Source organism: Helobdella robusta, assembly GCF_000326865.2.
Source record: "Helobdella robusta unplaced genomic scaffold HELROscaffold_19, whole genome shotgun sequence".
Lineage (NCBI taxonomy): Eukaryota > Metazoa > Annelida > Clitellata > Rhynchobdellida > Glossiphoniidae > Helobdella > Helobdella robusta.
The window spans coordinates 27,296-41,455 of NW_008704034.1; the positions used below are offsets into that span (position 1 = coordinate 27,296).

At 32.6% G+C, this 14,160-nt stretch overlaps 2 protein-coding genes across 2 annotated transcripts; both read left to right on the forward strand.

Annotated features, from left to right (window-relative positions):
• Positions 1–4,167: 4,167 nt before the first annotated feature.
• Positions 4,168–6,239, forward strand: HELRODRAFT_170772 (hypothetical protein; the record flags this gene model as incomplete). Its single annotated transcript, XM_009016607.1, has 5 exons — positions 4,168–4,344; positions 4,530–4,813; positions 4,984–5,279; positions 5,515–5,648; positions 5,880–6,239. The coding sequence occupies 5 exons, from the start codon at positions 4,168–4,170 to the stop codon at positions 6,237–6,239; spliced, it is 1,251 nt and encodes a 416-aa protein (XP_009014855.1).
• A 3,393-nt stretch (positions 6,240–9,632) lies between these two features.
• On the forward strand, positions 9,633–13,690 carry HELRODRAFT_191184 (hypothetical protein; the record flags this gene model as incomplete). Its single annotated transcript, XM_009016608.1, has 6 exons — positions 9,633–9,732; positions 10,571–11,424; positions 11,526–11,681; positions 11,907–12,035; positions 12,224–12,628; positions 12,916–13,690. 6 exons carry the CDS (start codon positions 9,633–9,635, stop codon positions 13,204–13,206), a joined length of 1,935 nt encoding a protein of 644 aa, XP_009014856.1. The 3' UTR covers positions 13,207–13,690.
• Between the last annotated feature and the right edge of the window lie 470 nt (positions 13,691–14,160).

Sequence of the window (14,160 nt, forward strand, 5' to 3'; positions counted from 1 at the left end):
AAAATAAGTTTATTTTGAATTTTAATAAACTAAACGTTCACCAAAAAAAACTTTAGTGAGAAAAATCGAAAAAACGAACTACAAACATATTAACGCCAAACATTCGGTAGAATTTATAGAATATTATAAAAATTATGGTCTATTACCAACATATATATATATATATATATATATATATATATATATATATATATAATTTTATCAAAAATATATGGAGTAGAGAAATTTTATAACTATAAGTAGATATTGTCAAGTGTCATTGTGAAATTTACACTAAGTTTTTTTAAATGTTCTCAATTATTTACAATCACTTCAAATTCACATCATTTGAATTAGAATGGTCTAATTTTATTATTATATAACATTTATGAACTGTATCTGTTGTTCGTTGCTATTTTTTTTATACAGTTATACTTTTATTATTCTAAATTGATACACTTTTATTTTGTATTATTATTAATAATATTTTTGATGTTAAATATAACAACATTTATAAATTGTTGATCTTCAACTGAAGAATGTTGTTTGTAAACCATCAGATAACTTATCAGATGATCACCTGCTTAATTTCAAAGTCAGCTTTTGATGTGCATACAGGCAAGCATTTCATCTAATTCTAATAATCTATATGCTATCTGATAAACTTGTTGATATGTGATGAGAATTCTTGTGTATTGTTAATAGTATTTAAAAATACACCTTGAGTAGTCATTTGTATTCAATAGTACTCATTTTTGGCTTATTTTCCAGATAAAAGTTTTGGCTGTTATTGTGTGAAATTGTTTTTTTCCATTATTGTTATGACATTGTAGATTGGTTCAATAACTATAAAAAGGCAAATTTTCTGTTGATATAGCATTTCATTTTTTGTGTTGTAACATGATTGTTAAGTTTTTAATAATTGTTGTAGGGGTATGTTTGTAAGTTGTGAGTGATTTGATTAGTTTATAGACGTTTGTTTAATGCCATTGCCTGAACTGTGGGATGTTTCTCAGGCCAGTGAACAGTTTTGCATCATAATTTCTAAATAAATTTAAATTTAAATAAACTTCCTTTGATTAAGCTGCTAATTAGATCCTATAAAAATGTTTTATGTATCTGACCTTAAGTATAAATGTTTAAATTACAGATGAACTATTAACAAGCAGATGAGTATTTTTATATTTTGAAATTTAATTAACAGTTACATTTATTTTAACAAATACAAAGTATAAATTCTAATCTTATAATAACATTTTATTTCATTTAGATATGGGCATATTTTTTTCGCCCCATCATTTTTTTATGTTTATGTTGTATGTTTAATATGTATTTATACAAATGTAATGTTAGTTCATTTTGTTGAGTTTTTCCTACCAAACTGGAGTTTTAGAAATTCATGATTTTCCTATCCTGACCTTCAACTGTTGAAAGTTAAAATGTGATCACTAACTAACTGGTTTATAAATTAGCACACGCAGCCTTAACGTTACCGTATATTATTTATAAATTTTTCTTTTATCTTTCTTGGAAAGTCCTCACCACACTGATTACTAACTCAATTTAAAGCCTGTTTCAACAGGTTTTTGAGTCAAGCAGTTGCTTGAGCCTGCAAACACTCACACAGAGACACACACTCACACAGAGACACACACTCACACAGAAATATATAAATGTAAGTTAATAAATAGAAGTCCTTGATGATAGAATGAGTTGATGGCAGACATAGATATGGATGAAATGATATGGGTTGTGTTTCATTCTGGATAGTTGGTGCCTAATGTAGTTGATGTGGGTACAACAATTGTAGAGGATTGTAGATTTTAATGTACTGGTGTGCTGTTAACTTTAAATTATATAATTTGTGTGTCTATATGTAATATGTATAATTTAATATATGCATGATAATTAGAGAATGGTATGAGTGGTGTGTTTTGTTGTGATGTTCATCATGTTTCAAGGAGATCTAAAGACAGGTTTCACTTGACTTTTGACTGCTCTATCATTAAAAACTCTCTTAAGAGATATGGTGCAGTTAAATTTACTGTTAGTTCTTCATTCTTTCATTAGAATTTTAATATATTTGTATGGCAAAACATTTGTTTGTTTGGAAGATTTTCTGTGCATTATTATTTTAGTTGGTTGTTTGGTTAGATTAATTAATAAATTATTTATTTATTTATTAATTAATATTTAATGAATTAAGTGGCACTTTGATTATTATTGGTTTTCCATTGTTTGCTAAATGTGAATAAAGGACTTACATGGGTATTGATGTTGTTAGATGATCACTATTTTATTTCATGCATGCATTCATCTTGTACTTGTGTTGTATTGTAATGGAAGCAGGCACGTCTGCCTACCTGAAATATGGAAATTGTTTGTTTGGTTCTAAAGTGAATGCCTCTTCTCCATAATTATTCCTATCATGGTTTCAATGTAAGCTTGGGTTGTGTGTGTGCGCGCGCATGTTTATATGTTTGTGTATATGTTTATGCCTGTACTATATATACTTAGGTATGTAGAATTGTGGATATGATTTGTTTTCCTTTGGATGGGATGTATTAATTCATATGTTTTCATACCAACAATACATCATCAAAAGGAGGAGTTTATTTTTGCGTTTTCTGTTGTTTTGATTTGATCCAAAAAATGGATACTTGGCATTCAGTGTTATGTAGTGTTGTCGTTGTGCAGGATGTTGTTCTGTGATCAGGAAGTGGTGCATTCTATTGCTATTGATTTATTGCTCTTTTGTTGACTGTAGCTATTGCATAATTCAATAGTTTATTTATAGTTGCAAATAACAATGAATTTATTAAATTAAAAATGGATAATAAGAATATAATTGGATGATAATTTTTTTTCACGAAGTTGTAAAATTGAGGTGATTATACCATCTATGAGTGGTATAACAATGAAAAGTTATGAAATTTTCGTTGAAAACAGTCAAAATATCAAACATAGATGTTGCTCATTTTATTGTCCTTCATGACCCATCAGCTCATCTTACAGGTTTCTTTCTTTTATTTTTTTTTTCAAGTTTTCAAATGTTTCTAATGTTGAATTTCTCTCTATATTATTCTAAAGATTATGTTGTGAGCATGGATTGCGCATTGGCAACCCTATGTATTGTTTGTTGTTGCACTTTAATGTTTTTGTAATAAATGTAATGTTACAGTTGTTTTATTTTAAGTATTTTGCTTTGTTATGTAACGGATGAGTTGTGCAACTTTCAAATGGTTCATTCATGTTTTATTTTATCTTTAATTTTCATAAAGTGGTCCACAAATGTTTTCAAAATCATTATTTTATTTCATTGATATTATTGTTTTTTATATCAACTGGTATGACATAGTTGTCTGGCTGGTAATGTTAATGATGGTTGGTTCAATTCCTATTGTACCCCCATTGTAGGTTTATTATACATTCATTATAGATTCATACCTGGTAAGGACTTTGAGTGCTTTGTATCTTTTGTAAACTTGGAACTGGCATGCAAGTTCCAAGTTCATTTAAGCTGGATTTAACTTAACAATTTGAAATATACACACACACTCAATGTTGAAATAACTTTGAAATGTATTTTGGCTGGTGCTACATAATCAGAATAGGTTAATTTAATATGAAAAGATGTGAATTAATTTGATTAAGTTTTATTTCACCAATGAAGGTGTTATTTATTCTTGTTGGTGTATTTAATAAATAAATAGTATATTAATAAAATAAATGTAAGAGGAATTTTTTTAATATTTTAAGCTCCTATCCTTCAGTATTTTTCCATATTAAGCATTTATTTTGAAGCATTTTTTATGATGCTTCTTATCAGGTAATTTTCATCTATTTTTGTAAGATACTGCAACAACTGTGATGATGGTGGCGATGATGATTTGTTATGAATGATTATGATGGAGATGATGATCAGGATGATGGTGACGACGATGATGATGATGATCATCATTATATGTTTATAGTTTAATGATTATACCCAATTTTAATGTTTCTAAACTTTTATTTCGGGAATTCAATTTATAAATAATATGATATATATATATATATTATCAAAAAATTATATATATATATATATATATATATATATAGATATTATATATGTATATATATATATATAGAATGAGATACCTAAACGTGTTGGTCATCAAAAATGAATAAATGACTACCCCTTTCTAAATGCTAACAGTACGTGCAACTGGTCTGCTATGTTTGTTGGGTGTCGGCCTTGGCCTAGGTACATTCCTCCTCTACAAACTCTACACACGCCTCTACTTGAAATTCTCTTCCGCTGTCGATCACAGCTTCAATGCATCTGCCAAAACTGCTGGCGAAACTAAAGTTTTAAATGCTGAGGTTTGTCTTATTGTTTGTTTGTTTTTAATATGTATGATTATTAAAACCAACTACTTCATCCAAATATCAATATACATAACGATGTTTAAAAAAATGAAGTATACAAGAATGGCTGACAAATGGGTCGCCTTATAAAATCAACCAGTATAAATTTTCTAACAAAATTTTGCATTAAACCAAAACAGACTCCAGATTCTGGAATTTCGTCGGACATCCAGCAGCCACAACAACAACAACAACGGCACCAGCTAACGCGACGACGACGACAACAGCAGCAAGATCAACAAGATGCAGACGACAACAACTCTACTAATGTTCCTCAGCAGTGGCGGAAGAGAATTATTGATTGGCTTGCCAAATCTTCATTTTCGTTGGAGGATACTGAAGTGGATGCCTTCTTGCACGGCGATGAAGATGGTCAGGAAGAAGCTGGTGACGACGACGATGATGCTAACAGGAATAGGAGGAGGTTTCAAATTTTTTCACATTTTTCACCCTTTCAATTTTCATTTTATACAGAAATAATTTTCAAGTTGAGGTTTTTTTTAAATTTAAGACCTGTGTTATGAAATTTAAAACTTCATTCACTACTCAATCAACTAATAAGTTGATATTACTTCGATATAACTTCCATAAAAGATGTCGAAGTGGAAACAAAGGTGCCAGCAGACAGCACCACCAACAGCAGCAGCACGACCCAATGGTGACCTCGTATGCATCTGCTTGGAGCAGCGGTTTCATTTCTAACGGGGAAAACAATGGTCCGGAGAACAATCTCTACATCAGCGATGATATCGACAATCAGGACGCGATAGTCGGTGGCTATCACGATGACGATATGATGATGGATGGAATTGATGAAGTGAGTGAAAATGACGACGATATTGCTCACCATGCTAAGCATGGTTGTCATCACCACTCACCAACATCTGAAGGTAATAATCATTGTCATCACCAACAACATCGTCATCGCCACAACTCCGGCTTGCAGCATCATCATCATCAGAGGAAGCAGAGTATTGGTCAGTCATTCCATTAATCAATTAATTATTTCAATTTTATAACAACTTTTTATTTGAAAGTTACCTGGAAACACCATTCACTTAATAAGTTACGTGCAAAAATCAACAAAACTCACGACAACAATAACAACAACAATAACAACAAAAGGAAACAGACGACAGCGACCTCTTTCCAGCAGAACAACTTCATCTAAGTCGAGTGACCTAGCAGATGGGGAAGGTTGGGTCGGTGGTGGTCGAAGGGTGCTCAGAAGGAACTGCTACAGTTTCACATCTCACAAAGTTTGTGCATCAAGTTTTACTTTGCAAATGACACACACACAAACACACCACCACATCTTTTTTACCAAACACAGATGAAAGATTAATTTGCAGAATCACAAACACTCACACGCGCACATCACTTTCACACACAGACAAATACACACACACGCACCACACAGGTACATACATAAACATACACTCCAAACACACACTCCATAATTAACTAACCACCCACCCACGACCATGCAGTCTGGCGACTCATCCTTGTACGAGTATCGTGAATCACTGGTGAGCAAGGGCTACAGCGTCGACCTCGGTGAGAACCTGGATGACGTGGTGCTGCCAGATGACCAGGTCAACATGATGATGGATGATGCAGGGAGTCAACAGGATGAGTTGTGCGATGCAAGAGGTCTCGTGAAGCACGGAGCAGTCGACCACATGGACCAGCTGCAGTACGAGTTGATGAAAATTCGTATGGACATCGATTGCATGAACGAAAAGTTTGATCATCTCTACCAAGGAACTGAGGTGAGGCTGTACATTAATGGTTATGATTATAATTTGAATGATGCACTTGAAGATGGTGATTATGGTTTGATACGGTAATATGGTGGTGGTGTGACTATTTTAATTATTTCTATAGCCAATGAAGGCATTTGTGGAAATTTTATCATAGTGTAAATGTTGACGATTTCCGTACTGATCAGTTGTAAGTAAGAAAAAAAATATATATAATAACAGTTCACCATTTAAAAACAACTTAATTATTGAATCAGAGATGAGTTTGTTTGCTTGCTTCCTGTAAGCGTGATTAGTTCTTTTTAAATTGAACATTAGCCTCTTTCCCTGTCTGTTTGATTTGTTTGATGGTTGGTTGCCATGTAAATCTTGAGAACAATGTTTTATTAACATAACATCTGGCCTTGTTTAATATGTTTTTCATTATTCTAGTCTGGTTTTACTTGTCTTCATCTGCTCTCTTATTGCTTTCTGCTGTTTGTGTTCCCTCATAAATATTATCACTTGTGAAACTGCAAACATGTCATTACAATTTTGATAAAGTAATAATATTGATTGATGATAATTACAGGAAATTATACCAATTATGAATGACTAAGGTGGCACGTGTGATTTTATAACGTTTACAAAAATAATTTCACTCACGCACATATAACCTACATTTTTCTGGTGCTGTATCTGTGGTATATATCAGACTCGAGATAAATGTTCATTCTTTCTTAGGTCAACTGATAAACTGTCAGCATCAAATTATAATATATATATATATATAGGATATAATAGCACCTAGTATAATATAATAAATATAATAATAACATATACGATGAAATCATACCTTAAATTTAGTAAATTTAAATTCAAATTTTAATTTTAAAATAGGGACTTCAATTTAGTATATGAAGTCATTTTTTAACTTGGTTCATGTTAACATCAGTCATATCATTTATTCATTCATTTATTCATTGAGTTATTTACTTCGGTCATTTGTCTCTCTCTCTCTCTCTCTCTCTCTCTCTCTATATATATATATATATATATATATATATATATATATATATATATTCAGTCATTCATCTTTCCATCTATTGTTATTTATTTCACCACAGTAAACCCTCACCACGTTGTGTATAATAGACCCTCCAAGGATATGTTAAAAAATAATTTGACTCATCAACCGAATCATATGAATAATTCCTCATCGTCATCCTCTTCCTTCTCCTCATCATCATCCTCCTCTTCCTCCTCCTCTTCTTCATCATCCTCCTCATCATTTTTACCATTTGTACTGCCTTCTGCACCTCACTATAGTCAGTTATCAGCAAGATTCTCATTGATAGTTCAGCAGCAATGGGCCGGTGCATTGATATTTATGTACTAGAACATTGGAAGCATACAATTTTACAGGTGTACGTATTGTGTGTGTGTGTGTGTGTGTGTGTGTGTGTGTGTGAGAGAGAGAGAGAGATAATGAGAGAGAGAGAGATAATGAGAGAGAGAGAGAGAGAGAGAGAGAGAGAGAGAGAGAGAGAGAGAGAAGATAATCCACGTTATATCCTGCTTGGAAGTTAGTCATCTTAGTAAATTGAATCAGCAGTTTACATCAGCAAGAAAACGTTTATAGGAATTGTTACATGATTAGTAATCTAGGCTCATTACATTAATCATAATGGTGATGAAAAGGAGAACGATGATGGATGACGACGATGATGATGATGGTGGTAGATGATGGTGATTATAATGATGAAGGTGAAGATATTTATGACAGAGGATGAATTTACTGCCAGTTGTTAGTGGCAATTAGGACTGATCATGTTTCCAAATCTAATTATCTTTCATTCTCATGAATAATTAATTGTTTCTAATTATTTCTAGCTCTTGCATTTATATTTTTCATTAGTATTTCTTCGTTGTGGCTCTCTTTATGAAGAACCGTATGTTGCTCTTTTAAAGCTGAAAGCATTTAGTGATGAAAAAAAGTAGCTGGTTGGTTATGTGTACTGAAAGTGCGTCATTAGCATTAGAAATCATTTTGCATCGTACACATTTTTGCCAAGCTTGATCGGCTTCTACAGTGGCAAACATATCTGCGCTCATTTACATTTGCAATTATCATACGTAGTGTTTGCTTAATTGTCGAAGCTACACTCACTTGCATGTTTTCAGTTTTGTTGCTTTAGTCGGTAGAACAATTTAGAGTATTTTTTTTAAATTCATTAAACTATTAAACCCATGTTATGGAAGATGAACATTGGATGTTATATAATGCTGTATCATCTCCGGATCCAGTCTGAACATGTCTGCATACGTAGAATATTTCGTTCAAACAAATTTATCATTTAAAAAAATTCTCTTCATAACTATTTAAAATGTATGATGTTCAAATATTTAATGTTTGCGTCGTTGATTTGCTAGTGCGACAATTTTTTGATTAGGTTTGATTCATTTTGTTGTTCTACGATCTCTTTAATAGCTCTGTGGAGACACTGATGAGCAGGCTCTTTCATTGAAATTTACTAACGCATCGATTTGTTGACTTAGCAATAATTCGCCAAAAATGTACGTTCATAGAAGCATATTTGAGATAGAAGATATAAACAGCCATTTGCTTAATTTTTTGTATCCAAGTTGTTTTTTAGAGATCAGTTTTTAATGTGATCTGGCGACAATGGTTTTGAGAAAGCGTGCACTGTACGGTGTGGATAACTTGAACGCACACTTGGGTTGAGCTCTGAGCAGTAAGTCCGAGCACGTCAGCCTATTAAAAGTTTGACCAACTCTTAAGTTGGAGTATGAAGAATGACTTGGTAATAATCAGCCGAGAGAAATGCACTTGCAGCTTTATCTGGATCAGCAAACAAACATCAATGTACAATATTTAACATTATTTCACAGTGCGTGGATGGCTGGCTGCCAGAAATAAATCATGTTTATTCAGGTTGTCCTGAGGACTGTTTTGATATGTAAATAAATTATATATAAATAAATGTTGTGCAGCGAATGAATAAATGACATCTATCTTGTATATAGTGTGTTTGTTGTGGTATGAAAGTTACTATTCACAACTTGTTTTTTCAGCATGCTTGTTCATGCAAAAACAATTCCGATCATTACAAACTGTCATTATGAATCACATCTCAAACAGATTTCTTTTATTAATTACGCTATCTAAGTTTTAGAGATCAATATTTCAATCAATGTATATAATAAAATTATATATATATATATATATATATATATATATGTGTGTGTGTGTGTGTGTGTGTGTGTGTTATATATATGTATATATACATATATATATATATGTATATATATATATATATACACGCACACATTTATATATAGCTTTAATATTTGTTTTTCTAGTTTTTATTATCGTTAGAATGTTAGAGCTAGCATGAGATGTTTTCATAAATGAGGGTATACACATTCAAATAGATGAATATGAATACAAATTTATACATTATAGATATCCATACATAAATGTATAAGAGATACACTCATAACCAGCATATTCATACCTTCTTGTATAAACATTTTGTATGCACTGATGTATACAGGCACAAAACACTGATGCTATCAAGTTAGTTACATGTTCTGCTCTTCCAATCGCTTGCTCTCTGTTACTGATTCTTTGTTTTAAAAATAAGATTCTTTGCGGAGAGCTATCAGTCTATCTTTTTTTTTATTTTGTCTATTCTTCATCTAGATTGCATCAGCGCTTGCGTGTATGCTAAGGTCATATAGATAGTTAGTTTAGTTTCATTTAATAATAATTGTAACCAAAATAATTATTGTTTATTACGTTTTTGTAATTATTTCAGTTATTTCAATTTTTAAAAGTTGATTGAGCTTTCTAGAGAGTTAAATATTTTGGAATAAAGATACCAATCTACGTTAAGTTAAATAACATAATAACATCTACTTTAAAAAAAAACATCTGTGTCTCTATATTCCATACATCATCCCAATTCCTTCTCTCATCATCTTCATAATACAACATATTATTGCATCTGGAATGCCGCTGGGATGTTTGGCAGTTAGTTGAATACGTGTATTTTGTGTAATTTTAATAATTATTTAGCTAATTGCTGTTTAGTAATTGTTGATAAGTTGGAATTAGTTAGAAATAATATTTTTTGAAAGAAATTAAAACGTTAGAACCAAAAAAATGTTTTTTATAGGATCCTTCGAATAATGATATTTAATCTATGTGGATTGTTTAAATTTTTCAATTATATTTCTTTCTAATAAAATTTCAGGAACAGTTTATAACATTCAACATCAGCAGCTGCAGTCCGTTGCATCTTTCCCATCATCTCCATCATCACCACTTGGGAGATAGCCCATCACAGGACAGCATCACAAACATCATCTCGCCGACATATTCAACTAGCTACAATTACATTAACGATCGCAAGCCTCAGTTTTCTGGGGGCAGTTCCAACACCGCTACACAGATGGTGTAAAGAATGAGAGGATATATCATAATGATGAGGATGATGACCGAGACGATGAATCTCGAGAAAATATTCCGGAAGTTGGAAGCGATAAGGACATCGAGACATTTGATATGCAGTGGGACTACCACTCGGATCTCGCTGCCGTCAACTCGCCTGCTTTCATTTCCAACAGACCTCTCGTTGATAGCAAAGACAGCAAAACCAATGATAGTTCAAGTTTTGAGAGAACCCCTCCACCGCGCACCAGGAAGGAGAGCTTGGTCCTTTTTTACCTGGATGACGACTTCAATGATGGCTTCATTGCCGATGAGGATGAGTTCTTTATCGCTCCATCACTGATCGACAGGAAAGATGTCGGCAGTAAATACTACAACATGCATGTAAGCTATCCATCAGGCCATTCTACTCCTCGCAAACTCAATAAAAAGAAAGCGCTTGCTGCTTCAAGTGCCAACAAATCAACTGCCTTGATGGCATCTAAGCATTTAAATGCATCCCTACAACTTGAATCTGATTTCAAAAAGTGCATAGCCAGATTGCTTCATCCATCCTCAGCTGACTCAAAAGCTTCGGCAACATCTACAAAAAATTCTCCCAGGCGACTGAAAAATCTTCAAAATTTTAAAAATACTGAAAAATTCAATAACCACAACGAGTGCAACAAAAACAATGTCGAGAAAAATAACACTAACAACAGTAACAAGATATTTGGGGATGATGCTCCTCGTGTGTTAGGTGAAGTTAGGAAGCTTTTTGAACACCTCGAAGTTGACCTTAATATCAACTTGACCCAGTTATCCAGCATCAGAAAGGTAACCTCTTCCTATAAGATTAAAACAATTCAATTCACTTTTAAATGCAAATGTTGGAATTTCTAATTTAATTTTCATTACATGCACGTGTGAATGAACAGGCGTACAGCAAGATATTTGAAATTTGTGGTGCCATAGAGGTACGTGCGTTTCACTCTTACACGTACTCCATCCTGGCTCCCATCACCTACCAACTCCTCATCAACAACTGCCTCAATCTCGACAACATCGGTGGAACATTCCAGAATGTTGTGCAGGTTCATTATGTTGACAGACATACTTTTTATGTTATTTACATTTTTTTGGAAAAATTTCTTAGCTGAATGAATTTCATTTTCTCATTTGCTTGTTTATTTAGAGTGCTTAATTTTTTTTCTCTACGTTATAAATAAGGCTTGCAAAGTTAGTTGATAGCAACGTTTCTTTTTTTCCATTTATTTTCAATCAATTAAATTTATCCACCGAATATTCCACGAGCACAGCACCTCGTAGCAGCTGTCGACAATATGCACAGTTATCTCATGAACTGGAAGTACAAAGGTTCCACAAGGGTTCCAAAGAATGAGGTCTTGTTCAAACTCATCAACAGTCTCAAAATTTCTTGTGAACAGGTTATTTGTGTTTTAGAGATAGCTGCCATGTTTTTCAAATATTTTGTCGTATTTTTAGGATATTCTGATGATTAAGTTTGTTAATATTATTTGCAACAACCGACATGCAAGACAGAAGTTGAAAATTCGGTTAACATGATGGTTAACATTGAAAGCTTCGTCATAAACAATTATTTGTTTTGTATAAGATGACGGCAATATCGAGCATGACGTCACTGAAGTGCCGTCAGCAGTATGTCACCTCCCTGATGAACCATGGTGTGGACATGGAGTGCCATCTCGTTGAGGCCATGAAGATCATCATCTGCTTGAATGCCATCAACTTTTTCAAGACCCACACCACTTCTAACAGCAACGACACTAAAGACATTAACAGCAACGATGACGTCATATTTTCTGATGTACTCAACAACAATTACAACAACAACAACACAAGTATTGAAAACCATAAGAGCAATAACAACAACAACACAAGAGATAAATATAACGCTATTCTAATGAACATCGTCAGAAAAAATGCGCAGTTCAACAGTGCTGAAGAGATCTTCAACATGATGAACTGTATAGATCACGATGAATGTCCTATTGATGATGTAAGCACTGACTGTCGCTATCACGTTGTTGTCTTTGTTGAGATGTTTGTTGTCGTTGTCGTTGTTGTCATATTTTGCTGTCGTGCGTTATTGTCATACTTTTGTTGAAGACACTGATTTTGTTGTGTTTTTCATGTAGTTTTGTTGTTGCCAGCTTTTGTGGATTCTGTCATAAGAAATGGTCATGATGTTGTTGTTGGTGCTGCTCAGCTCATCTCTAAGAGATGTAATAAGAAGAAATGATAACAAAATTAAATTGAACTTTTGAACAAATGGTCAATTAACAGATTGGTCTTTCAGTCATATGCTGCTTATTAAATGCCGACCTGCGAGTCATCAGACCCCACAAGTACAGCAACAACAACCAGGACGACGACAACGATGCTGCTGATTGTGATGATAATGAAGCTTTCCTCTGTTTCTATCCTAATCACGTTCTGATGATGAGTAACATTACACCGCCATCATCATCGCCATCGTCGTCACCATCATCACCAAAGTCACCATCAAAAGTGATAACGATCATTGAAGATAAGCCTGGCCAACTCTATTGTCTACCTGTTGATTCCGAGGAGTAATGATGGCGATGATGACCATGATGATGATGATGATGATGATGTTATTAGTAATGATGCTGATATCAAATACCGTTATATCATCATGCCCTTACAACTGGGGTGATTATTATGATGTATGTATGTATGTTAATGACAGCCAGCCAGATGAAGTATTATTTAACAAATTCGTTTTAACTGGTCGTTTCTTTTGTTTGTGTGTTTGTTTATAGGTTCGTTTGTTTGTGTGTGTGTGTTTGTACGTTTGTTTGTTTGTGTGTTTGCTTGGTTAGTTGGTTGAGTGTGTGTCATCAATTATTCACTTGTTTGTTATATTTCTTTTTCACTTTCTGTCTCAACAGAAATCATTTCACGCGTAGTTTATTTAATTATTTATTTATTATTTTTGAAGTTTCTTTTTAAATATTAATCTAGCTTCGTGTATATGTAGCTTTATTATTTCGCCATTATAATTATAATTAATTAATTAATTATTGATAAACTTTTTTACGATTTTAATTTATTTTTATTCATGAATTATTATTATTACCTTGCAATTGAACTTCTGTCGGAAGGAAGGACGCGTTTTGTTTTCGTGTTTTAAAAATTTGAAATCGAGATATAAAAATTGTGATTGATCTATAGGGATCCTCTGTTATGGTTTTTAATTTTTTATCAGTAAATATTTTATTTCTTTTTTTTACCAGTGAATATTTTTTTTGTAATTTTTTTTAAATTAACAAATGTAAATTGGTGTAATTACTATTACTTTGAGCTGCTTCTAAAATGAACTGTAGACAAGCAAAAGTCTTACCAGGTTTTTATTAATTTGTTTATTTCTATAATCATTATTATTATTATGGATTTTTGATTATTTTCCAAGTTTTAAACTAGATTAAATTAGATTTTCTCACTAAATTTTATCTTATTTTTTAATAAACATTGAATTGCACTTAGGATTTTCTCCATTCATTTTTT